The following is a 27,316-nucleotide window of genomic DNA, read 5'->3' as shown; positions in this document are numbered from 1 at the left end:
CATTGTGACATCACCAGTGATGTTGGCTCTTAGGCATTGGTGGAATGAGGCATTATGACATCACAATACGAGGGGCGCTGAAAATTTCTCAGCCCAGCCAAGAAGAGAATGATGTGGAGCCACGAAACTTAGAAGCTAGTCCACACTTTTCTTGACACTTTTTGTTTCAATGAGGCAAAGACATCTAGCAAGTGTGCACATGTGTAGGAAAACCAAGCCATTGTGACATCACCAGTGATGTTGGCTCTTAGGCATTGGTGGAATGAGGCATTATGACATCACCATACGAGGGGCCGTTGAAAATTTCTCAGCCCAGCCAAGAAGAGAATGATGTGGAGCCATGAAACTTACAAGTTATTCCACACTTTTCTTGACACGTTTCATTTCAAAGTGGAAATCTATGGACTAATAAGGTTGACTTATAACAGCTCAATAACAACTTCAGTTATCTGAGTATAGCTGTTGATGTCCAACACTTAGGTAATATATTTGTAAGAGAATTGTTTGAACATGTGTTATAAATAGCCCTTACTTTGAATAAGTGAGTTCCTTAAACTGGTTTTGCTTGATAACTATTCTATAACCTGCATGTTCAATTTTGCATTCGAAAATGTGCATATATGATTATACTCCTAGCATGAAGGGAAGATTGGCCTATATCAAGCTTCAAAGTGAAAGACTCCAGATTCGTTTGCTTTGGGAACTGATTCAAAGACTATAAGCAAAAAAGTATTCACCATCTTAGTCTCAATGTAAAGTTTGAAAAGTTTTATATACAGTTCAAGGTTTATATACAGTTACTGACCATTTAGGAGCTGTAAGCCTGAATTTCAGCTGCAGTACCCACAATTTCAAGCTAAGTATCAACCCCAGCATGTAACATAATACATATTGTACATTCAGTGGTACCATCTGTTTGAGAATGCCACGGAATATGCATATAATCCAGCAATTTGCAGTTCTAAATTAAACAGATACTGACTGAAAATCATGCCTAAATGGATCGTTCTCAGCTCTGCCCCCACTCCTTCTTGAGTTGGCACCTCATTACGTACATGGATAAAAACTGGACACTTGGTGAGTTAAACTACAAGGGGAAAATATTCAGCAGGCAGTGGCCAGCATTTTTGGACTGCTGCTGGTGCCATGCACCATTTCTTCTAAGCTGAGTGGGAGCCCTGCCAGTGGGAGGTGCTGTTTCACTGTTGCATTTTCAATAGTGCTGGACAGAAAAGCTTTGCAGGATTCCAGGGAACCTGCCTATTTCCAGTGATGGAAAACATTATACTGAAACACCACCCCCTATTGGCAGCAATGCAGTAGGAGGACCCCAGCTCAGCTTAGAGGGAATAGTGGTATGCCCAGATTTTCAATGCCAGGCCGAGACTAAGCACTGGCTTTGAATATTCGGGAATGTTCGGAGTGGCTATCATGTATCCGGTTAAGTGCTATATTCAGCATTTAATTGCATAAGTTAAATTGGACAAAGCAGTGCTATTTGTCCAGTTAACTCATTTACCCCTCCTATTACTAAGCGTTGTAATGGCTAGGAAGCATTGAAATTTAATGAGACTTTATTACCCTGTTTGAGGTGGTTTAGCAGTGCTATGTCAGTTCCCCGAAGCAGTATCGAAACGTGGCACGTTGGAACCAGTTAATCTGAAGTTAAGTTTGACCATCTTAAGTTATGAGCTTATAGCCAATTAAGCAATTACAAGTCCAACATCTACCACTGTCATTGTTCTGACACTGTACTGAGCAATGCGATGATTGGGTGGTGAGGTGGTTTCATCTGTCTTCATGTCTCTGAGCATTAGTTCTAACAACAGTTGATGGACATTTGCTTCTAGTTCTCTGCTATAGAATATAGAGTGACTTCTTTTTGCATATTTTTGTACTTTTGAAAGAGAGCTCATTAATACCTCAGAATTGAACACATTTTCAAGAACAACTTCCTTCCAGGTTTTATGAGCACTTGTCACATAAACCTTCCCAAAAAGCCATAAATGGAAAATCAGCTGGATTTCTAAGGCAGAGATGTCACATATAAAAGTACCTAAAATCCTGGTTTGTAGCAAATAATGAATGTTTGGATCCATTTGCAAAGCAAGAGGTAAATTACCTTTTTAGTTTAACCCCAATAAGCTTGCCGGCCTGCAGGATTGCTAGATGAATAATCTGAGGTAGGGTTACCATATGGCTTCACAAAACGGAGGACGGATTAAGATATCCGGGTTTTACTTCCACTGAAAACAATGGAAGTAAAGAGGATAGATAAAGACATCTGGGTTTATTTTGATTGAAAGCAAAGGAAGTAAAACCTGAGTGCCAACCCATCCTCCTTTTTCTGGAGCTGTATAATAGGGTTACCAGATTTACTGTCGCAAAAACCCGGACACATGGCCCTGCCCCCATAAAGCCTCGTTTCTTCCTCCCTGACCTCCGGGCCACGTCTGCAAGGCCTTGAGCATGTGACATCATCTGCACATGCTTGGATGCCCTCCAGACACAGCCAGAGCTCAACAGGGCTTTCCAAAACCCAGAGAAACTGCCGGGTTTTGGAAAGTCTGTCCTGGCGTCCAGACAGTCCTCTAACAAGAGGACATGGCCAGGTTTTCCCGGATGTCTGGTAACCCTAATCTGAGGTGGAATGTGATGGAGCCCTTTCATTTTGGCTGATATGACCTAACAACATTGACCTCAGATCTGCAGGATTTTCACTACTTCTTTGTATGTTATCATACAAACGGAGACCTTTCACCTTCCTTTCTCATTTTGTCTTCTGAACACAACTCTGCTTTCCAAAAATGCAGTGGCCTAGCTTCAAACATGTCACATGGGCCAGATTCTGTTCAATTCTAGCATTACAAAAAAGGAGAACAAACACACTAATGGGAAAATATGGTTAATGGAGAGTCTGCACAAGGAGCAAAGCTCTCAGCTATCGGGACTTTTCTTGTCTGATCATGTGCAAGAGGAGCACTTGTTTCTGTCTAATAGTCAAATCCACTGATAGCGTCCAAATTCAAGCCTAGCTGTTTCCTACATGCATTAAGCCACCAGAGCTGTTTTGCATTATTTAGGCAGTTCTACAACTGATTTTTCAAGGGTTTTTATCCACAGGCAATAAAGGGAGAAAGAAGCTCTGAACAAATCTGGTTCTATGTGTTTAGTATAATTTGTTAGCATGTATATGTGTCTGTGTATGGGGAGGTGGGGTGTCTGCATGTACATATAAGGAATGGAGATATATACATACAAACATATGTTCACATACAGTACATATATGGACTGTACACTTTTTGTTCCTGAGTCCTGGTCCCTATACAGAATAGATATATTAGTAACATGTTCTGCTCTGTCATTAGTCCTCTTAGGAGTTCTTTTGGGGGATCTTTATGGTCACAGTTTTGGATTCTGTATACTCTCTCAATCCATATTCACCCCTGCAAACAATAACAAAAAAAAAAAAAGGAATCATGTTAAAACCAGCTTAAACATGATTGCACAGAATGAAACAGGATTGCAGCTCCAGTCCCTGAAAATGCCAACCATTGATTTCAAACTGACTTGGAATGTAGCTTATTTTGCAGGTTGAAACTGTTTTGCAAACCTTATGCTAGATTCACTAACACATGTTATTGTGAATTGTGAATTAATGCAATTTAACACAAACCCAATTACGCTATTGAGGCCTATTTACTAACTGAGAACATGACTCGCATTAATGTACTTTAGTAAATCGAAGGGCCCTCTAACTAAAATGCAGTAAGTTTTTTCATCTACAGTACCATAACCACAAAAGTTAAATTATGATAAGTTCAAAGCCCACACCATAAATGCAAGGGAGTATAACTAGTATATTTATTTATTTGATTTTCTATACTGTTCTCCTAGGGGAGCTCAGAATGGTTTACATGAACTTATTCCGGTACTCAAGAATTTTTCTCTGTCTGTCCCGGTGGGCTCACAATCTGTCTAATGTACCTGGGGCAATGGGAGGATTACTGCTCAGGGTCACAAGGAACAGTGTGAGTTTGAAACTGCAACCATTGTGCCACACACTCAACACACTGACTAGAAATCTGATTGCAAACCGCAATGAATCCTTGTCAAAACTTGTAGTATAGAAGACAATGTATGGTATGGTATAAAGAGCATCGGCCATATTCCCTGCATTTAACACATAGGGCAGACACTACATAGGTACTGCATTATATACATATATACACATTATATACATATAGTAACAGTGCACCTATAGAAACATAGAAACATAGAATATGACGGCAGAAAAGGGCCGTCGGCCCAACACGTCTGCCCACTCAAAAGAACCCTTTCCTTAAAAATCACTCCCCTAAGCAATTCCCCGAAGTGAACCCACATGTTTATCCCATCGTTTCTTGAAGTCGAGCACGTTGCTGGTCTCAACTACCTGACGTGGAAGGCCATTCCAACGATCAACCACCCTTTCGGTGAAGAAGTACTTCCTGATGTCACCATGAAATCTCCCACCCTTGAGTTTGAGTGGATGCCCTCTTGTTGCCGTGGGACCCATAAGAAAAAGAATATGCTACCTCCCATTGCATGTAACATGGGTGCATGACCTGTCAAAAACTATGTAGATGAAGCAGTGGTGGCAGTGGTTCCTCCTTCCCAATCTCTCTCTTCCCACTACATCATGATCCCTCTCCCGGTCTCCCTGGAAGATCAAGTGCCCCCTCCTGATCCCCAAACCCAGCACATCAAGTTCCTCATCTTGATTCCTCTTGGCACGAATACCATCCCATATAATTCCTCCCCCCTCCAGCACACACACCACAGCCATTACCAATATCAGAGGGGTTGAATTCGAAACTCGAGTGGAGTGCTTTCTATTGAAGGATATGGATCTGAGGTGATGGGATAGAAATTTGTGATAATTTTAACCTAAGGAAGTATCAAAATAATAAAAATAAAAACAGAAAATAAAAACATAAACAACAAAAAACATAAAAATTGGGAATGGAGGCTTAAAGGAATTCTCAGGACACAATAAGATTTATTTTCTTTTCCACTCTCTGTTCTGTTAAACAGCACATCTAAACGTGAGTTTTAAACATTGCACTCTATGGACCAGGGGTCCCCAAAGTCCCTCTTTGAGGGCCGAATCTAGTCGGGTTTTCAGGATTTCCCCAATGAATATGCATTGAAAGCAGTGCATGCACATAGATCTCATGCATATTCATTGGGGAAATCCTGAAAACACGACTGGATTGCGGCCCTCAAGGAGGGACTTTGGGGACCCCTGCGGACATTCCTATCACAATTCAATTCATCCCCACTATGTGTCAGTCAGTTTTTCAGCAAATTAAATCATGCACACACAGCAGCGTCTCAATCACGACGTGCTGCTATTTCCAGTTGTGACGACACCGTACCAGGAGTTCTTAAATCCAGTGCGAGCACTATGGAGCCATCTTTTGATGCAGGAGATGTGTTTTGGCGATCCATTTGAAGGTATGTCATGCTGGTTACTACGTTAATCTTTTGAATATGTGCACTGGTCCAGCTCAATCACAATGTTATTGTTTTGTTTTGGTTCTAGCTTGACCAGATACGTTGCACCCTGAGGCAGCAGACTTGTGAAATACTGGACACCGTTGGTATACCAATCAACCAGAAGATAAGTTGAAAGTCATTTCTTCTATCTTTTAGCACAAAATAGCACCGCACAAGGCTTTTATCCTTTGCAGTGAAATGGAGGTTTTTTGCCGATGAGGTTAACGCCTAACCACCTTCAACCACCTCTTGTGGCGGTGGGAGGGCCCTAGTCTGAGGCTTTTTCTTCCTGTTTTTCAATTGCACTTTGTAATTAAGCCTGAGTTGTGCTGTTTCTATTCATCAGACATTGTGCATTTTTCTTGTGAAAGTGTTTTCTTAATATTATTGATTTTTCATAATATCCGAGGGTTTTTAGCTATAATTTACAATATAGACATGACAATAAAACATATACACTAAGCAGCATCTGGTGAGAGCAGGTGCGTTGACTCTGAATGGAATTTCTGGGCACATGTCCTTAAGGTGCTGGGTTTGTGAAGAAGAAGTAAAACCATGAGTAGTAACATTCTAGAGCTCAGATAATAACATAGTAGATGATGGCAGATAAAGACCCGAATGGTCCATCTAGTCTGCCCAACCTGATTCAAACTAAAAATTTTGTTGGGGTTTTTTTCTTCTTCTTCTTCTTAGTTATTTCTGGACAAGAATCCAAAGCTCTGCCCGGTACTGTTCTTAGGCTCCAACCACTGAAGTCTACGTCAAAGCTCACTCCAGTCGATCTAAACCCTCCCAGCCCATCCTCCAAACAGCTATATACAGACACAGACCGTACAAGTCTACCCAGTACTGGCCTTAGTTCTTCAATATTTACTATTATTTTCTGATTCTAGATCCTATGTGTTCATCCCACGCTTTTTTGAACTCCGTCACCGTTTTCATCTCCACCACCTCTCTCGGGAGTGCATTCCAGGCATCCACCACCCTCACCGTAAAGAAGAATTTCCTCTTGAGTCTCCCACCTCTCAACCTCAAATTATGCCCTCTGGTTTTACCATTTTCCTTTCTCTGTAAAAGATTTTCCTCCACGTTAATACCTTCAAGTATTTGAACGTCTGAATCATATCTCCCCTGTCCCTCCTTTCCTCTAAGGCAGGGGTGCCCACACTTTTTGGGCTTGCGAGCTACTTTTAAAATGACCAAGTCAAAATGATCTACCAACAATAAAATTTTAAAAAAACACAACGCACACTGTACGCATAGAAAATGTTAATTATCATTTCTATTCCAGGGTTTTCCAAAGAGGTCAAAGCAGATGACTCTATGCACTATCACCTCAGTAACAACCCTACAAAAATAGACAAATATACCCCCCTCCCTTTTTACTAAACCACGATAGCAGTTTCCTACCTTGTCTGGTGATTTCATGAGTCTCTGGTTGCACTTTCTTCTTCTGACTGTGTATCCAATCTTTCTTCCCTTCTTTTAGCCTGTATGCTTCCTCTCCTCTAGACCTCATTCCCTCCCCAACTTTTCCTTCCTCTCTCCCTGCCCTTTCTTTCTCTCTGCTCCCTTTCTTTTTTTTATGTTTCTCTTCTTTCCTTCTGTATCCCTGCCTGCCCTTTTTCTTTCTTTCTCCCTGCCCTCCCCCAAGCCACTGCCACTGCCATCGGGGACAAGGACCCAAACCGCCACCAATAACAGGCCCTGCTTCGGCCGACCAGCATTCCTCTCCCCGACGTCAATTCTGCCGTCAGGGAGAGGAAGGCTGATTGGCCCAAGATCGCGATCGACCTATTGGGGGAAATGCTGCCGGGTCCTGCCTTCGCGGAAACAGAAAGTAGGCAGGACCCGGCAGCAAGAAGAGCAAAATGCTTCACTAACCTGTCTCCCACCTTAGCCCGTAGTGAACGCTTGCTTCAGGGCTCTCAACATGTGCGTGCCAGCTTCCCTTCTCCCCCCCCCCCCCCCCGGACATAACTTCCAGTTTCGGAGGGAAGAGAAGAGAAGCCGGCATGCACACGTTAGAGCCACGGAGCATAAGTTCGCTACGGGCTGAAATCTCCAAGCCGGTTTTTTTTTTTGTTTTTTTTTTATGTTCAGCAGCGGCGGCAGCAGCAGATGACAGCTGGGCGGACCGCCCAGCTAAAAGGCCCTAGAGAGAACACTGGAGTGAAGGCTGATCGGCCCGGTAGATCAGGACGGCAACACGAGTCTATCACGAAGCCCGGGATGGGCTCCGTGATCGACTCGCGTTGCCTTCCTGAGCTACTGGTCGATCGCGATCGACGTGTTGGGCACCTCTGCTCTAAGGTATACATATTCAGGGCTTCCAGTCTCTCCTCATACGTCTTTTGTCACAAACCTCCTATCATTTTCGTCGTCCACTTCTGGACCACTTCAAGCCTTTTTGTGTCTTTCGCCAGATACGGTCTCCAAAACTGAACACAATACTCCAAGTGGGGCCTTACCAACGACCTGTAAAGGGGCATCAACACCTTCGTTCTTCTACTGGTTATGCCTCTCTTTATACAGCCATCATCCTTCTGGCAGCAGCTACCACCTTGTCGCACTGTTTTTTCATCTTTAGATCTTCGGACACTATCACCTCAAGGTCTCTCTCCCCGTCTGTGCATATCAGCCTCTCACCTCCCAGCATATACGGCTCTTTCTGATTATTAATCCCCAAATGCATTACTCTGCATTGAATTTTAGTTGCCAGATATTAGACCATTCTTCTAACTTTTGTAGATCCTTTTTCATGTTTTGCATTCCCTCCTCGGTGTCTACTCTGTTACAAATCTTGGTTATCATCAGCAAAAAGGCAAACCTTTCCTTCTAACCCTTCAGAAATATCACTCACAAACATATTGAACAGGATCGGCCCCCAACACCGAACCCTGAGGGGCTCCACTACTCACCTTTCCTTCCTCTGAGCAACTTCCACTAACCACCACTCTCTGGCGTCTGTCCGTCAACCAGTTTCTTTTTTATTTATTTATTTATCTATCTATCATTTTCATATTGAAACAATCAAGCATAAACTTGTACAGAAAGCTTTAAGCATAAAGTAATACTTTAAAAATTACTATATGAAGAAACAATAAATGCTTAAACTAGCTCTAGTCCCTAATTAATGGGTTCCAAGATTTAACTTAACGGAATCAAGAAAAATTAATAATTAACTCAAAGGCTGACTTGGCTGAGATCAAGTTGACATATTCATCTCATTACTATCTCTAATACTGGACTTTTAGATCTTATCTTTTTCCTTCTCCAGTCGCGACAGCGATAGGAAAGTTGTCAATTGAGCAGGTTCAAAAAAATACATACTTTCGAGAAGAATAACGCACCACACATTTACAAGGATTACGTAAATAAAATGTCGCCCCTAAGGCTAGAACCCCCGGTTTCAACAACAAAAATTCTTTCCTGCATTTTTGGGTATCCCTGGCCAAATCAGGATACATCTACACAAGCCTCAAACACTTTAAAATCATAAGTGTTCGAGGCTTGTGCAGTTAAGGCAGAACTGCAGGGACAGGGACAGGGAGAGAACTCATGGGATGGGACGGGGATGTTGAGATCCTGCGAGGACGGGAACAAATTTGTCTCCATGTCATTCTCTAAAACATCTCTGTGTAGTTGGCTGCTGCTGCTATCAGCTTAATTTAGACCTGCTATTAAGCAGACAAACTAAATGGATGGCTTCTTTGTATAGCTGCTGAAAACTGACACTATCCAGTAATTTCGCCTCTTTGTCTTCCTTCTGTCCTATGCTATACAGATAGCATCAGGCATGTTAGAGGGATTTTCAACTTGATAATGTTCGCACAGTGGGCATAAATCAAGAGAAAAGGAAGTTATATATTCTCCAGCATCCACTGAAAATATTTGGATATCGGACCAAATGTTTATATCCCTCTTTGCTTACTACCCACTAGCCCTTTAAGAATACTTTATCTCATCAAGAACAGAAGGCATCTGCTAGAGAGGAAAGGATTCTAGAACACACTAGTTGGCATGCATAGACAGACTTAATAGGCTGCCGTCGATATCATATGATTCTATATTTCTTCCTTTTAGTGGTAACAACTAGGGCCAGTGTTAAATATTCTTTGGCCCAGGACAGAAATGTAGGAGGGGCTCCAAAGCTCACCAGCAAGCCGTATTTCCTTCAGTCTAAGACGGGCTTGGGCAGGGCTCAAGGCAGTTGCCTGGCTTGCAGCCCCTTAATGCCAACCTCGTTAAAGACGTTTTTGTCTATGGTAACAGCACAGCGTTATTTCCCCTTTTCATGTTGCTGATCAAGGTAATTTCAATAAGAATGCTAATGATACAATAACAATAAAAATAATGCCACTTTTCACCTCTTGCTCCCACCCTCCCCCAGTGATCAATTATGTATTTTAAATGGAAACCCCCAAAGTCACAATTACTGTATTGAAAAGAAAATTGTTGCATCTTTTCATGTTAGTACTAATCCATTGATTGATAGGAATTTGTGGAAGAAAAACATCGAAAGAAAGAAATGAGGCAAAAAAAGAACGGTTTAAAAATGTTACTTACATTTCTCTGCCATTACCAGACATTTTATATCCTCCAAAAGGGCTCTGAGCATTAAGGGCATTATAGCAATTTATCCTGTAAAATGCAAACATGGGTAAAATATATGTGAGTTTGGACAGGAATCCATGCAAATAATGAGGTAAGACATAAAACAGCTGTTCTTGAAGCGGACCCTGCTTCCTGCTGAAATCAAAAGGCCTAGTTTCAGAAGAAAGATTTTCCCTACTCTTTTCCTATGATACAAGGGGCTGTTGAAAAGTTCGCAAAGCTAGCAAAAATGAAATAAACCACAATAAACACTAGATACTAAAAAAAAAAGGTTTATATTGTATCAAAAAGTGCTAAATTGAAGGAAAAGGATCTCAGAAATCCACACCAAAGATCATGCACGATTAAGCCAATTGAGATGATCTTGGGCGTGGATTTCTGAGATCCTTTTCCTTCAATTTAGCATTTTTTGATATAATATAAACCTTTTTTGAGTATCTAGCCGCTGAAAAGTTCTCAGCCTAGCCAACAAAGTCGGGGCAATCTCCACTGAGGGCTATATACTCAGTCCAACGATTTTCCACTTTTTTCCATTCTGTTGGAAAAATACAGAACGAAAAATGTGGAAGATCGCTGGACTAAGCGTATAGCCCTCGATGGAGACTGCCCCGACTTTGTTGGCTGAGAACTTTTCAGCGGCCCCTCGTAAAACATTCTTGTACATCATGGTACGAGCTGAACAAATTATAAATGTGCTGATATATCTCAAACGCTACACAGACAAGGTCTTAAAAATACGATTGAAGGTCATCTCTTTTGTGAAATGAAGTATGATGATAAATGCTTTTTCATATGATTTCCCCCCTCTTTTACGAACGCATAGTGTGGGTTTTAGCGCTGGCAGTGGTGGTAACTGGTGCGACGCTCATAGAATTCCTATGAGCATCGGAGCAGTTACCGCTGCTGCCGGCGCTAAAACCCATGCTATGCGTTAGTAAAAAGAGGGGGTTAGTACTTTAATTATGCATATATTGTTGTAATCCGCCCTGTTTATAGGCGGAATATAAATAATAATCAATAAACTACAACTGCATGTCGGTATTTATATGTGGCTCCCACATACTCATTCACTTACAGAATATGGTGAGTTTCATGAACTGCTCCCTCCATTTAGACAAGTCCATTTATGTATGCCATTAATTCAGGATACATTGAGGGCCTGATTCTGTATAAGACACCAGTCTCAGTCACCTAAGCTGGAAATTGCATCTATGCTAAGGGGCAGACGTCTAACCCCGCCTAACCTGCCTGATTCTATAACTGGCGCTCATGCCACAGGCACCTGTTAGGGAATCATGCTGCCGTTGAGCTGATTGTGGTGAACTCAGCAGCTTTGGCTGGCATACCCTGCCCCCGTGAACATCTCCGTCAGGAGGGATGACCAATCCCTCCTGCCGCAAACCACTAAAACAATCCCCGGCAGGAGGGATGCCCTGGCTAAGAAGTGATGTCAGAGGGAGTGCCGACGCCAGCGCGGGCAGCAAGTTGGAGATGCTGTTCATGCCAGGGAAGGGATGTGCGGAAAGGGTGGGGGGAAGGGGCGGAGGAAGAGAGGGGAGGGTGCCTCCCAGCCTCGCTGCGCCACTGGCTCTATGCCCCTCTTTTATAACCTGCGGCTTAACCTCTATCATGCAACGGGTCCAGCGCGGGTCCCGCAGAATGGAATAAACTCCCGGGTTTTTCACAGCAACAATGTTTAAACATTTACTAAAACACTATTTGTTTTGCCACATGAAATATGGGTGCTGAGGAAAATGAAAATGGAATTTTTTGAAACTTGTGTTTACAGTTTGATGTAACGAGGTTGTGGTGGGGAAAAGTGTAATGATTTGATTTTTGATGATTATTTTATCTGTGTCTGGGTGATTAAGATGGTATTTGTACAGTTATGTATTTTTAATGTGTGTATCTGTGTATTTTATTATGTATGTGTTTTTGGAACCCGCTTTGTATAAGCGGGATATAAATAAAAGTCATAAACTGTAAACTCCACAGGGGTGTGGCCAAGGAAGGGGCATGACCAGGTCAGGGGCATTCCCCCGATTTAGGTACATGGTTATAAACCAAATACTGAATTATTTGCGACTAGAACCTAACTTTATGGCTTTTAAAAGGTTATTTAAATCTATACTTTTTTCATACGCCTTTGGTAAAGGTATACCCACTAATGATCATATTCATTAGTTTATGCTACTTCGGCAGATGAGTTTCACCTAGAAAGCAATGGCTTTATACTGTTTTCAGTAGGTGCTTTCTATGAATGTTTTTAGGTCTTTCCTTTTATTTTTATGTATTGTATTTTTCGTTCTCTAAGACGCACCCCCCGTAGAGGAAAAACCAAGGAAAAATAATTTCCTCCTCTACAGGGGGGGGGTGCATCTGGTGGTCTGGTGCTAAGCAGCCCGAAGCAGCCCACCCACAGTCCGAAGCCGCCAGCAGCCGAAGCAGCCCGCCCGCAGCCAAAACAGCCTGCCCACAGCCGCCCCGGTACTTTTTTTTAAAGTTACGAAGGTCCAGCGAGCTCTCCTGCTGGATGGCTAGCTTTGGTAGCAGAGTGGTGAGACGCAGGAACACGACCTTTGCGCTTCCTGCTTGGTCCTGCGCTTCTCACTGAGCGGCATGGGACCAGGCAGGAAGCGCAAAGGTTGCTCTCCTGCGTTGCACAGCTCTGCTACCAAAGCCAGCAATCCAGCAGGAGAGTGTGCTGGACCACCGCAACTTTAAAAAGGTACCGGGGGGGGGGGGGGGGGGTGAGGAGATGTATTCGCTCCATAAGACGCACCCACTTTTCCACTCCCTTTTGGGGGGTAGAAAAAGTATGTTTTATGGTCCAAAAAAATATGGTATTTCTTTTCCTTATATAATTGTTATGCATTTTGTAAACCGCTTGGAACTACTGGAAGCTGAATCAGTATATCAAATTTTAATTTAAAAAACCATAAACATTTGAATTTCCGTGCCTGACAGTTGCTGAAAGTGAGCATTTATACCAGCCTTCTGCTAGCTTAGGTACATAGTTGGGCCCAAAGTTAGACACAAAATTGCAAACTAAGGCCCCCTTTTATCAGGTTGCATAAGGGTATGTTTTTTTATTGCAGATTGCTGCGGTAACAGCTCTGAAGCTCAAATAATTCCTATGAGCATTGGGGCTTTTACCGCAGCAGTCTGCAATTAAAAAAACTCTTACGCAGCTTGATATAATGGGGCTTAAGCTGGTATAATATAAAGACAGTTCCATGCAGAACTGCTTTTAATAGAATTCACACTTAGCATGCATCATCCCACTACATAACTTTGTGTGACTTATACTGAATTCTCCCCTATGTTAATGGCTTAAACAATGATCCATTTCAACGTAAATGCTCTGACACCCTTACCAAACTGTCCCAGCCTGCATAGCTGAGGAAACTGTCAGGGCCTTATTTATGTCATTTGTAAAGACAGCAGCAACCAATCCAAAATCAGAATTATTGGCTCTTTCTATAACTTCATCCATGGTTTTAAACCTCAGAATTTGCTGGACAGGCCCAAAAATCTGTAACAAATAAAGGTTTAATATGAAAACTACACCTTGAAAACAAGATCCATATATTACATCTGTTTTCTTTTTTTTTGTTGTTGTTGAAACGACTTTATCCTTATCAAATAGTTCTCAAAGTAATGCCAGTCTGTAATCTCACAGAACAATTATGGTGAGCTGTCAGTCATTTATACCCAGAAACATTTACCACTCATGGAAAAGAATGGTCCTTTTTTCTTTCTTCGTCCTTTTTATAATTTCCCATTCCACATAGTTCCCATCTATTCATCTAAAGATAAAAGCTGCTTTGCCCACCGTTTATATGCTTTCTTAATCATTCACCTGTATTTTCCAAAAGATGGAAAGGTGTCTTAACCTAGAGTGTTCTTACATGCTTAGTGTGGTATCCTACTGGTAGAAGGAATTTAGAGACCTCTGGGGGAGAGGGAGTTTTCTGTTAACCCACTTTCTATCTTCTGTCTGTGCAGGGGAGAGAAAAGACTGGTCTGTGTGGGAATTGGCTGTTGGATCCAGTGGAGTACCAAGAGGAGGTGGGGGGCAGATCGCCCTGGATTGGTGCAGTCCATAAGGGGTGCTCTGAGGGTAGGCGTCATGGTCGGGAACTTCTTCTCCTTATAGGAGAGGCAGTGGCTTTGGCAGCCTTCACAACTGGCTGCTCTGCCAGTGTTGGGCCTTCCTCTCTGCCGGTTTCTGCCTTCGCGGAAGCTTGATGTAGCCAGTACCAGTAGAGAAGAAGGCCTCATGCTAGCAAGAACAGTGAGTTGTGAAGGTTGCACTGTTGATGGGGATGGAGGATGACAAAGAAAGAGAGATGGAAGGAGATAGGTACCCTGCAAGGGGGGGAGGAGAAGAAGAGAGAAATGTCACATCCAATTAGGGGGAGAGAGAGAGGGAGAGGGAGGGAGAAGGACCCTTCAAATTACAGGGTCCTAAAATCTGGAATAGCCTATTACTATATCTACGTCAGGCCCCTTCATACTACAACTTCAGGGAAATGCTAAAAATCTCTTTTCCTTGTAACTGTCTGACTGCTATCCTCCAGTGCTCTCGAGAATCTTATTGTAACTGTAATGATTGATCTCAAATCTTATTGTTAACCACAATGAATGCTTGTTGACAATTGTGGGTTATAAGAAATTATATGGTATGGTATGGTAAGGGAGACTAGGGAAGGGAGAAGAAAGAGAGATACCAGACCATGGGGAAGGGAGGGATGGAGACAGAGATAACAGACTAGGGTGGAAGAAGGGAGGGAGGGAAAGGAAGGAGAGGAGATGCCAGAGCATGGAGGGGGGAGGGGAGAGAGATAGAAGGGAAGGAGATGTGGGAGTTGCCAGGGCATGGGGGAGGAAGGGAAGGAGACAGAGGTGCCAGACCGTGAAGTGGGGTGGGGTGAGGTGGGAATGAAGGGAGGAAAGGAGAAGAGAGAGATGCCAGAGCATGGGGGAAGGGGTGGAGACTGAGTGATAAAGGGAGTGAAGCTGAAATGAATTATGTTTAAAGAAGAGAAGGGGGCGCAGGATAGACAGTTTATGGAAGGAGAATAGAGAGAGGGAAGATGCCATATGGAAAGGGGACAGGGCAGACATCTGATGGAAGAGAGAGGAAGAACAGTGGATGGAAGAGAGAGAGGGTGGATAGTGGATGGAAGGGGCAGAGCGAGAGGGCAGATGCTGCATGGAAGGGACAGACACTGGATAGAAAAAAGAGAGTGAAAAGAAGATGATTAAAATAAAAACAACAAAAGGTAGAAAAAAGATTTGTTTTGTTTGAAGCTGTATTGATAAATGTTTAAAAATAGAAAATGGAAATAAGGTAATCTTTTTACTGGACTAATTGTAATACATTTTTTATTAACTTTAAGAGACCAAACCCCCGTCCTTAGCTCAGGACAGGATACCGTAACAACAGTATACTGTACTGATCTAAAGAAGGAGGTCTTGGCTTCTTAAAGCTATCTGAAAAATGTATTAGTCTAATGAAATGGTATTTTTAAATTTTTTCTTTTATTTCTCTCCCCTTTTATGAAGCAGCGTTAGCGGGGGGGGGGGGGGGGGGTGAGGGGGGTTATTGCTGGCAATGATTTCAAATCACTTTTTATACACATTTCCTCTAATTCTATACCTTGGGTGCACAATTTTGTCACTAGTACACAAGTTACAGAATAGTTCCTAACTTAATTGTGTCACACTAATTGGCTGTAACTGTCAATCCTGACCTTTAAGTGCCATTAACTGGCACCAATTAGCAATTATGCATGCAACTGAACTTAGGCGCTATTCTATACATATAGCGCCTTCTGTAGCACGGCATGGGTGGGTTAGGGATAGGACAGGCATGCACACGCTAAATTTAGAGACTACTGTCAGGGAGAGTATGGCGCAGTGGTTAAAACTACAGCCTCAGCACCCTGAGGTTGTGGGTTCAAACCTATGCTGCTCCTTGTGACCCTGGGAAAGTCACTTAATCCCCCTCCCCACAATGACCCAGATAGATTGTGAGGGGAAAAGGCTTGAGTATCTGAATAATTTCATGTAAACTCTTCTGAGCTCCCTTGGGAGAATGGTGAATAAATACATGCTTACACCTAAAGCTAGTGCTCAATTACTAACACACTAATATTCTATACCCTACAGCTTCAGTGCCCAACTTTGTCGTTATAGAATACTTGCTTAGTGCTCAATTTTTTTTGCAACTAACCTTTGACACTTTTTTTTCTTAAACATCCTAAAAGTCTTAGCTTTCACTTTCACTTTCACTATCACTTTACAGATACAGTCACAAGAAACTCCATAACTAATCGTTCATTTCGAAAGCCAGATTGTCTGTTTTGCGCAGACCTTTATTAATGCAGAATAGAGGCATCACAACTATTTAGACAGTTAATGCAAGTGTCAAACACTACCACTACTACTAATCATTTCTACAGTGCTTCTAGATGTTTGCAGAGGTCTACACATTATATACAGGTACTTTCTTTGTACCTTGTGGGCTTACAATCTAAATTTTATACCTGGAGCAATGGAGAGTTAAATGAATTGCCCAAGGTCACAAGGAGGTACAAAGGGAATTAAAACTCAGTTCACCAGGATCCAAGCCCAATGCACTAAGCTACTCCTCCCCACTTGGCTAGAGTGTTGTAAAAAGTGGTCCAAGAAAGAACTGGCGTAGGTAAATTGAGTCTGAAGGAGAACAGTATAGAAAATTGAATAAATAAACAGTGTGAAAATTTTCAGCCTCTGATAACCAGAGCTGGTATTGTGACATCATAATGCCTCATTCCACCAATGGCTAAGAGCCAACCTCATCAGTGATGTCACAATGGCTTGATTGTCCTTTACTTGGCTCACTTTTACTGCATTTTAATTTCTAGAGTGGTGCAGTATAGAGAATGACACGGGGACAAACTTGTCCCCGTCCCTTCGGTAACTCAATTTCCCCGACCCTTCCCTGCAAGTTTTGTCGCTGTCCCTTCCCTATTCTTGTAAGCTCTGCCTTAACCGCACAAGCCTTGAACACATGATTTTAAAGTGTTTGAGGCTTGTGCAGATGAGGATGGAGCTTGCAGGGATGGGGCAGGGACAAGAAAAGAACTCACGGGGACGGGAAAATGAGTTCTCGTGGGGACGGGGAAAAATTTGTCCCCATGTCATTCTCTAGTCTGAAGCAAAATGGCTCCAACTCTGCGTGGATAATTTTGCTGCAGCTGCTCAGGACCAAACAGTTGTCTTAAAGAAGAATGGTTATGGCTTTCACTTTTTATCACCACAAACCAATACAAACAATTAGCCGTGAAAAATAGACAACGGGTCAATAAGTGACACATTGGCTATAATTTTAAATCACTTTTTGTATGTATTTCCACAAGGTAAATTATTCATGCTAGCACACATTTATAATATTTTTCTTTCACTTTTAATCTGATGAATGGAAGAGACTCACTAGCACATTGACTTCACTAGTGCATACCTGTAAAAACGGTTATTTCTTTTTTTTTTTTTTTTTTCACGTTCATTAGTTTTTATTGAATATTATAAGAAATTTACAGAAAGCAGTTCAAACACACAAAATCTGAATAAGACACAATGGTGTAGAAAAAGTCTATGTCTACAATCATTTACATACAACCAGATTAATAAAAAGAATCCAGGGTATTTGTAACTGCTAATAGAAGATATATGAAAGGCAGAAAAGCAGGGAAAGTGAAATAAGAGAGAGGGAAAGAAAGAGGGAGAAAAAGAAAAAGAGAGAGATAGATAGATAGAGAGGCAGAAGTGTTTACTGGTTAGAATGAACATATGAATCTAAGAATGACCAAGGTGATTTATTTCGCACCATGTTTCTGGAGAGTCGAGAAATCATGTTTTTCTCATATGCATAAGATTCAAATTTGTGATACATGCTCAGAGAGTTCCACCAAAAGGTGTAGTCAAGTAGCGAGGATGATTTCCAATTTTTTAGAATATGCATAACAGCTGTTACAAACATGGCATCAATGAGTTTAGGTGGGCAGTTTGTTTGTGCGAAACAAGGGTGTTGAGAACGAAGAATTACAATGTCCATGGAAATCTCTTATTATTTCTAATTTCTAATAACAAATTAGGTGCTGTTCTTCAGGTTTAACAAATATGATTGTGCCCTCGCTTTCCTGTTATATAAGCTTTTTACCTCTTCCTTAGCGATCCGCATATCATCTGTTACATTGGAAAACACGGTTGGTTCTATAAAGAATCCTTTTCTGCCCAATCCCTTGCCTCCACACTCTAGCTTTGCACCTTCAGTTAAGCCACTCTGAATGAGTTCCAGGATTTTATTGTACTGTTTTCTATCCGTCTAAAAAAACAAACCAAAAAACAGAACATGATGCGTTAATTTTACAAGGGTGGTCTAGAGATTTATACTGTTTATAATGATGAATTTCTGCACTATACAGTAAAAGCGAACGGAGGAATAGAAGGACTTACCCTTGGAATTCCTTCTGCTCCCTCCTGAACCAAGGAAAAGTGATAAGCAAGTGCAGACGATAATGACTTTGCCCAGCAGGCCATATGTAGGTGTCAGGTTAATAGACAGGAGGAATACAAGGGGCCGCTGAAAAGTTCTCAGCCCAACCATCAAAGTTGGGGCAGTTTCCATCAAAGGCTAAGCACTTAGTCGAGTGATTGTCCACTTTTCTCATGCTGTATTTTTCCGATGGAACAAAAAAAGTGGACAATCACTCGACTAAGTGCTTAGCCCTCCATGGAAACTGCTCCGGCTTTGTTGGTTTGGCTGAGAACTCTTCAGCGGCCCCTCTTAATTCAGTTGTTAATGTAGCAGGCTAGGAAATGGAGGTTTTGAATCCCACTGACAAGTCACTTAACCCTCTGTTACCTCAGGCACAAACTCATGGGTTGATCTCCTGCTCACTTAAATCTACTTAGGGATAGATTCACTAAACAAACCGATCATATACCGACTGGTTTGCGACCCCTTTGTTCCCCGACCCGATTCACTAACCTTCCTCCCGATCTGATCAGCACCTGATCCGAAGCGTGCATGCAAATGAGGGAAATGGCATACAAATTTTGGAAGGCAGTGATTCACTAAACAATTTCCCCAACACCGATTGGGCTTGCCGATCAGAAAAGAAGCGACTGCTGAAGACCAGTCGTTTCTATCCTGCCCTTTAAAACCACGGGCTCACAATGCTTTTAGCAGAATATATAAAAAAGGAATTTTTCCTTTTTTATATATATTTTGCAAAACGGATTGCAAGCCCGTGGTTTTAACCCAACACTGCCCCCCTTCCTGAACCAAAAAAAAAAATCCCCCCCCTTACCAATGTCCACCATCGCTGCCGGCCACCCACCCCACACCTGAATGAATATGGCAGGAGGGATGACAACTCCCTCCTGCCATCGCACACCCAGCCTGGCCTGGCTGGGCAAGGCCCAGCCCACCTCCCTCTCTGTACCTTTAGCTAGGCCGGCCGTCTGACCGGGCAAGGCCCACCCCCTCCCTGTACCTATAAAATCGTTGGAAGCAGGAGGGGTGCTCAGTCCCTCCTGCTCCAGGCCTCCTCCGACATGAACTGCGGCCTTAGGCTACGTCCCGGTGCATCATGTGATGCACGGGGAAGGGCCTAAGGCCCTGATTGGCTGAGGCGCCTTGGGCTCCTCCCTTGGGAGGGGCCTGGGGCGCCTCAGCCAATCAGGGACTTCCTTAGGGAGGAGTCTAAGGAAGTCTCTGAGTGGCCAAAAACTACTGTCAGGGTCTGCCCCAACTCAATTGCTTTTGAGTCGGAGTTTGCATGCAAACGATTTGCACTTCCGTGCAAATCATTTGCATGCAAACTTGATAGTAAATCAATCGCTGTTTTAAAATCGGCCAACAGCGATTGACTCACTATCTTTTAGTGAATCTAGCCTTTAGTAGGCCAGTCCCACATATTCAGTGGCATAACCCACTGTCCCATGATTGCCTTATGGCACTGTGAGGTTAGTGCTGGGGCAGTTTGTGGGTAGAGTTATGCAGTATCGCCATATTGAGTGCTGGCACCTATGTTCAAAAGGCAGTCCTATCTTAGCTTAGCTATAAGGGTGACAGTATTGCCTACTGGACAGCACCTGCATAACTTCCAGGTTGGTGGCTGACCCAGATATTTGATGACTTGGATGACCTCTGGTATTGAATGTTCAGATTAGATTCAGCCAGCGGAGTAGTAAGAGGAGGGTGGGTGGCGGGCTGCCCCGGGCGCCGTCCTGGGGCACTGGCACCTGTCCTCCTCTCTGCCTCTGCACTCCTTCCCCCACCGTGCATGCACCATCACTTATCTCCCCCCCCCCCAACACCATACCTCTACCTTTTCCGGCACGAGCAGCAACTACAACCTGCTGCTCACACCAGTGTTGGCTCTCCCTCTGATGTCACTTCCAGGTCCCACGACTAGAAAGTGAGGTCAGAGGGAGAGCTGATGCAGACAGCAAGTTTGTGATGCTGCTCGCGCTGGGAGTTTTAGAGGTATGGGGGAAGGGGTGTGCATGGCAGGGGAGGGGCAGGGAAGGAGAGGGGACGGAGGAGAGGGCAGAGGAGAGGCGCTTCAGTCCCTGGCGCCTCTCACCCTCGCTACACCACTGGATTCAGCCACTGGCTGAATATCGAGGAGTTAGATTGTAAAGCTTCCAATAATAGGGTAATACCTAATGCATCTGAATGCAACTGGCCATGAGCTACTAATGGAAAGGTGTGAGCTACATACAAATAAATTTCAAAGGTATAGGGATTGTGCACAGAAATGGAGTTTTTGAAAAGCTTCCAATATATATGAGCATACAATAATGCACATATAGCTAATAAATGGATGCTTGTAATGGAGAGGTGCTCCCAGCTATGGTAATGGGTCGGGTATGCATATACATGCGTTGAGATTTCCAAAAACACTGAAAGAAAGGGACACATTCTCTATCATACTCTAGTTAGGTGATCTTACTAACGGTGCAGAAAAAAATAGCTGAAATAAAAAGTTCATTCATGAAAATAAAGTATTCTCCCACCTGTGGGCCTTGTTCAGTAGTTGGGTCAAAAGGACTCCCCACTATTCTCCTCTTTGCGCGTTCAACACTTCTTCGAACAAACTCCTCATAGATGGACTCCTCAACATACGTTCGGGATCCCGCAGTGCAACATTGGCCTTGGTTGAAGAAAACTCCTTGGTGAGCTTGTTCTACAGCATAATCCACTTTAAGAGAATAATAATAATATTGATGCAGATTAGAATTATAATAATACATACTTAGAAACATAATAAATGAATAAGCACTGTTCCTCAAAACACTAAGGGGGAAATTCTATAAATGATGCCAGGGTAGGCACCCTAATTGAGTATGCCTAATGATACCTAACTGAATTCTGCACACAACTTGTTTTTAATCGGTTTAATTGGTGTGGTAATTGACCACACCGTCAAAAACCATTTTAAAAACAATTAATTTAAGTTGCACATGGAATACTGTTTAACGCCTAGCACTGTCTAAGTCAATGTGCCTAGTGACACCTAACGACGCCTACCTGAAAAGCAGGTGTGGTTAGGGGGCAGAGAATAGACCTAGTTAGAGTTGCTAGATTTTCCTTTCGGGAAATATGGACCCCTAGTCCCGCTCTCCAGGCTTACCTAGTTCCGCCCACCCCGCCCCCAAGCCTGCCCTAGCCCCACTTCCTGCTTCTTGCTCTTGTCAGGCAGGAGGAAGTCAGCACATGCGAGAACTTCCTCTCTGCCCAATACAGCTTTTCCAAACACGAAAAAAGTGCCAGGTTTGGAAAAGCCATCTGGACCCCCGGACATGTCCTCAAAAGGAGGACATGTCCGGGGAAATCCAGACATCTGGTAACCCTAGGCCTGGTTAATTTAGGCATCACTAGGCGTCTGTGTTAGGTGCCAGTAAATTAGGCCAGGAAAACCCTGGCCTAACATACCGGCACCTACCACAAGGATGTCTAGCAATACCTAAGCATGCCTAAGTCCCACTAATAACTAACAACAGAATAGAGGTAGTGGATGCAAATTTATCTCATGCATATTCATTGTGGATATCTTGAAAACCTGACTGGCTAGGTGTGTCCTGAGGACTGGGTTGAGAACTTCTGATCTGCAACTAGGTATCCTAGGCAATTAGCCTCCAACAGTGGCATAGTAAAAGGCAGAGGGGCGGACCGCCCAGGGAACCGTCATGGTGAGGGCACTGGTACCTATCCGCCCTCCCATACCATGCTTGTGCCCTCTCTTCTCCCACCCCCAATACCTCTTCAAAATCTTCGTCAGCATGAGCAACTACTCTAGCCTGTTGCTTGCACCAGCCTGGCTTCCTCTGAAATCACTTCTGGGTTGCAGGGAAAGGAAGTGATGTCAGAGGGAAAGCCAATGCTAGCGTGAGCAGCAGGCCAGAGAAGCTGCTCATTTTGGTGAAGATTTAAAGGTATGGAGGGTGGAAAGGGAGGATGTGAGTGTGGGGTGGAGGCCCAGAAGGAGCGGTTGGGTGGAGCGCAAAAGGAGTGGGGGTGGAGAGTAGGGTGCTCCATCCCGGGCGCATCCTATCCTTGCTACGCCACTGACCTCCAAGCACTTCATACAGAATCTCTGTCTGCATAATACAGGGGAGAGGCATGGGTATGCCATAGGTGTGGCCAACATTTATGTGGGCAGCTTACAGAACACAGAGTAAATGCCACATTTAGGCCAGAGACCTAAATGTGGTTTTGCAATCCATGGAAATTTGGTGCCTAAAGTTGATGACGTGTTCTAGAATTCCCTTTATTATTAAGCATAAAGCTCGGGTAAATTACTACATGTGCATGCCTTTATTGCTATAACCAAAATAAAATGTTCTAGTATAGCAAAGATCTCTTAAGGCATACAAACCATTCACTGTACAACCTAAAAAGCCTTTTTTTTTTGGGGGGGGGAGAAGTTGCTTTGTAAGTTTCCTTGGTATGCATATAACTTAAATGATCAGTGTGCAAACCTTTGCAAAAAGTCAGAGTACAACTTACAATCGGCGTCTGCAAAAATAATGTTGGGGCTCTTCCCGCCCAGTTCCAGAGTTACTCTCTTCAGATTACTTTTCCCAGCTGCTTCTTGGATCAGCTTTCCAACCTTCAAAGAAATGGAGAATCATTTCACACAGTGTGCTCTCGTTCACTCGGATCTTAATGGGATGCAACCATTAAAAAAATCTGTGGGTCCGATAGTAAAAAAAAGTTGAACCGGTTTGAATATCCTTTTTTTTTTTGGGGGGGGGGGACAGCTTAAACGTAACTAGGTACGTCATTTTTCAGCGCTGGCCAGTTACATTATGGTGACCAAAGAAAGGACTGCTATTTGCGTGGTCTGATTTTACCGCTACACTTGGCTGGTCAATACTGAAAATTGGTGGTTGTGTGATACAGCTGGTTAAATTTTAGCTGCTGTGAAGATTCAGTGAAGATAACTGGTTATCTCATGCTGAATATTCAGATTTAGCTGACTAGGCACTATCTAACTGGTCCCAGTGGCATAGTAGATGGGGGGGGGGGGGAGGGCGGTCCGCACCGGGTGCCATGTTGTTGGGGGCAATAACACCCCTCCTCCTCTCCCCTCATCTCTTCCCATGACTCCTCTCGCCACACACTTCCCCCCATTCATCTAGCTGTTCACTGCCGCGAGCAACAACTTCAACACGCTTCTTGCGATCGCTTCATCTTTCCCACTGACGCCACTTCTGGCTGCCACGCATAGAAAGTGATGTCAGAGGGAGAGCTGACGGGGTCGCGAGGAGCATGCTGAAGTTCTCGTTGCTTGGGGCTGTGAACAACTTGAGGGATGGGGGAAGGGAAGGGGGTGCGTGCGCGGCAGAGGGGGAATCGAAAAAAGGAGTGGGAGGGGGCAGAGAGAAGGGCGGGGGAGGGGAACCACTGGTCGTGCTCTTTCTGGCCGGTTAAATAGCGTGGAATTAATCGGAAGCACCTGCTTAGCACATGCAGAAGGAAAAACTAATGCAGAATGCTTTAACACATGGGTAGGGAACTCCGGTCCTCGAGAGCCGTATTCCAATCGGGTTTTCAGGATTTCCTCAATGAATATGCATGAGATCTATTTGCATGCACTGCTTTCAATGCATATTCATTGGGGAAATCCTGAAAACCCAACTGGAATACACTCTCAAGGACTGGAGTTCCCTACCCCTGCTTTAGCATGTTCTGCGTTGGCCCATTTTCCTTGCATTAGGTATGTGTTGGTACCTAATGCAGCTTTGTAAAGGGCCCCTTAGTTTTCATGAACCAGATTTTCAAAAATGGATTCTAAGCATGTGTACAGTAAGTAGTCAGTGGCATGGAAAAAGAAGTGCTATTACCCTTTCAAAAATCATTACTGCATTGGACAAAAGGGGGAAGAGAAAGGAGCTGCTCATATCTTTTCCAGTTGTAGCTTAAGGTGAGTTACATTCAGGTATTTCCCTGGAGAACGTGTAGTCTAATTTTGTATCTGAGGCATTAAGCAGGGGTGTCAAAGTCGGTCCTCGAGGGCCGCAATCCAGTCGGGTTTTCAGGATTTCCCCAATGAATATGCATGAGATCTATGTGCACGCACTGCTTTCAATGCATAGTCATTGGGGAAATCCTGAAAACCCGACCGGATTGCGGCCCTCGAGGACCGACTTTGACACCTGTGCATTAGAGGATTAATTGAGTTGCCCAAGATACCAGAAGCAGCATTTCAATTTGTACCTGGCCAGTGGCGTAGCGAGGTGAGAGGTGCCCCTCCCCTCTTTTCTGCCCCCCACCCGATCCACTCCTACCCACCCCCTCCTGCCGCGCCTGTGAGCCATTCCCACAGTCCAGGAAGTGACGTCAGAAGAGCAGATGAGCAGAAGGTTAGGGTTGCTTCTCGCACTGAGAATGTTAAAGAGTCTCGGGGAAAGGGAAGGGACATGTGGTAGTGGGAGGGGGGGGGGAAGGATGGAGCGGAGGATGGGTGCCAGTGCCCCGACCAAGACAGCGCCTGGGGAAGACTGCCCCCCTGCCCCCTCCCCTACTGCGCCACCGTACCTGGCTTCCCTAACCATTAGACTACTTCACGCCTTGCCTGAATCAATTGTTTACATCTTTCCAAAAGTACAAGGTCTAGGGGGTATAATGTAGCTACTACAAATCAGAGAAAATATTTCTTCATTCAACATTTAATTAAGCTGTAGAATTTGTTGCCAATTAATGTGGTAAAGTGGTTAGCATAGCAAGGTTTAAAAAAGAGCATATACCAATATTAAAGTGGACTTGGGAATAACCACTCCTGGGCTAAGCTGCATGAGATTATTTTACTCTTTTTGGATCCTGCTAGGTATGGTAAACAAGGAAAAGAAGGTCAATCAGAGAGAGAAGGAATGGAAATTAATTGTACCCCCAAATCCCCACTTAATCCCAAGGCCAAACTACAGGAAAAGAGAAAGACAAATTTCTTACTAAAGGCAAGAGCAGTCTGGCCCCTGGATAAAGGCAGGCAGAAAAGATTGATCTATGCCTCGGGAAGAGAGGGGGGTGATTAGGGCAGCTCTTATAGAGGCAGATTTATTCAGACTATGTGGATCCCCAGGAATTTTGGGAGATGTAGTCCCTGGCCCCAACCAATCAGGAAGCACTAACTACTAACTCAGAAGGATCAGCAGGTAGGCAGGGTTTTTAACACTCTTTCCCCAGAGTAAAGCAGTTGAGGCAGGAGTTCCCAACAGATACTGAAATGATTTCTGAGTTGAAAGAAATGGGAATGTCTGTGGATAATTCAGAAGCTGAGAGCTCCTACCTCACCCCCCAAATTGTCTGAGCTGAGACAAATTTAATGTATAGCACAAGTATATAAAGTTTTGATGATTTTTTTCAGCTTTTTTTTTTTTTAAAGGCCAATTAGGGAGGAATTTGCCAAGCCTAAACAAGTGGGTAGAAGCCTTCCATTTTTGCTGTTTCTGATCCCCCCTAATAGGAAATAGGGGAAAACTGTTTGGAAGAGAATTGAAGTAGAGGTCTGTTTGCTGATCAGAAACTATTCCTCTCAAAAAAAGAGTTAAGTTTGGTTGGTGAGAAATCTTTTGCTGGATTACAAATCAAAGCAAGAGTGAAGGGTTGTTTATAGTTTGGCTGCAGTTTGATTTCTAGCTGGAGAGGCTGTGGCCTGGAACTGAATAATAAACTGATGAATCCAGCCAGTTACCAAGACAAGAATATTTGATTTTGTTTGAGTAGAGACTGGTGTGGTACTTGAGGTTGAAGCCACAGAAAAGGAGACTTCTAAAGCTTATTAGCTTTGTGAATGGAAGGATTTTAGGGGGCTGTGAACTAAAGCCCCCCTATGTAAACTTATAACTGAGATTTATATTGAAGGCATTCCCTGCCAGCCATTTGACTAGCGCAATAGAGGTCTGCATAGGAATGGGGATCGCGGGGGTCCCACGGGAATCCCCCCTAACCCACGGGACGCCCCTCTGGCCCATGGGATTCCCACGGGGACCCCCTCTAGCCAACGGGACTCCCACGGGGATGGAAGGCTTTGGAAGCAGGGTTCGTCCATATAATATAATGGACATGTCAGCCTTAGTAAAAGAGGGGGGTTTATAAGTTAATTACCTGAACAGAAAACAAAAAAAGGGTTCCACCAAAGAGATTCCACAAGGAAAACAGCAGCGCAAACACAAAAGAAACTGTAGAATTGATGATCCTGTCAGAAGTAATTGCTGCTTTTTATGGGGACGGGCGGGGATGGAGGTAATTCCTTGCGGGGATGGGTGGGGACGGAGAGAATCCTGGCGGGGATGGGTGGGGACGGAGAGGTCCTGGCGGGGATGGGTGGGATTTCTGTCCCCGCACAACTCTCTATAGCGCAGTCTACGCAAGGGAGTTATTTATTTATTTACATTATAGCCTGCTTGATCTCACCACTCTCAATAGTAACAAAATTAAACATACATAATTAAAAATACTATAAAAATACATTTTAAAAACCTGGACCCCTTCTACATAGAAAAAAACAAAACAACAACAAAAAAAAACCCCTTCTAAATGAAAAGTTTCTTCGCACTTCAATGGCAACAAAAAATCTGTTTTGTTGCAGTTTTG

General features: G+C 43.6%; 1 protein-coding gene across 1 annotated transcript in view; it reads right to left on the bottom strand.

The window, feature by feature from the left end:
- Positions 1-458: 458 nt before the first annotated feature.
- ALDH1A2 (aldehyde dehydrogenase 1 family member A2) overlaps positions 459-27,316 on the bottom strand; it is a 219,793-nt gene continuing 192,935 nt past the window's right edge. Inside the window, exons 8-13 of the mRNA XM_033920183.1 lie at positions 23,228-23,330; positions 21,235-21,419; positions 18,368-18,532; positions 13,536-13,693; positions 10,111-10,185; positions 459-3,446 (exon numbers count right to left, since the gene is read on the bottom strand). Coding sequence (XP_033776074.1) covers positions 3,374-3,446; positions 10,111-10,185; positions 13,536-13,693; positions 18,368-18,532; positions 21,235-21,419; positions 23,228-23,330 — 759 coding nt within the window. The 3' untranslated portion in view covers positions 459-3,373. The remainder of the gene's footprint in view (positions 3,447-10,110; positions 10,186-13,535; positions 13,694-18,367; positions 18,533-21,234; positions 21,420-23,227; positions 23,331-27,316) is intronic.

Source organism: Geotrypetes seraphini, chromosome 14 (genome assembly GCF_902459505.1).
Source record: "Geotrypetes seraphini chromosome 14, aGeoSer1.1, whole genome shotgun sequence".
Taxonomy (NCBI): Eukaryota; Metazoa; Chordata; class Amphibia; order Gymnophiona; family Dermophiidae; genus Geotrypetes; species Geotrypetes seraphini.
Note: the sequence above shows the minus strand (reverse complement) of the source record. Positions and strands in the feature narration are given on the sequence as shown.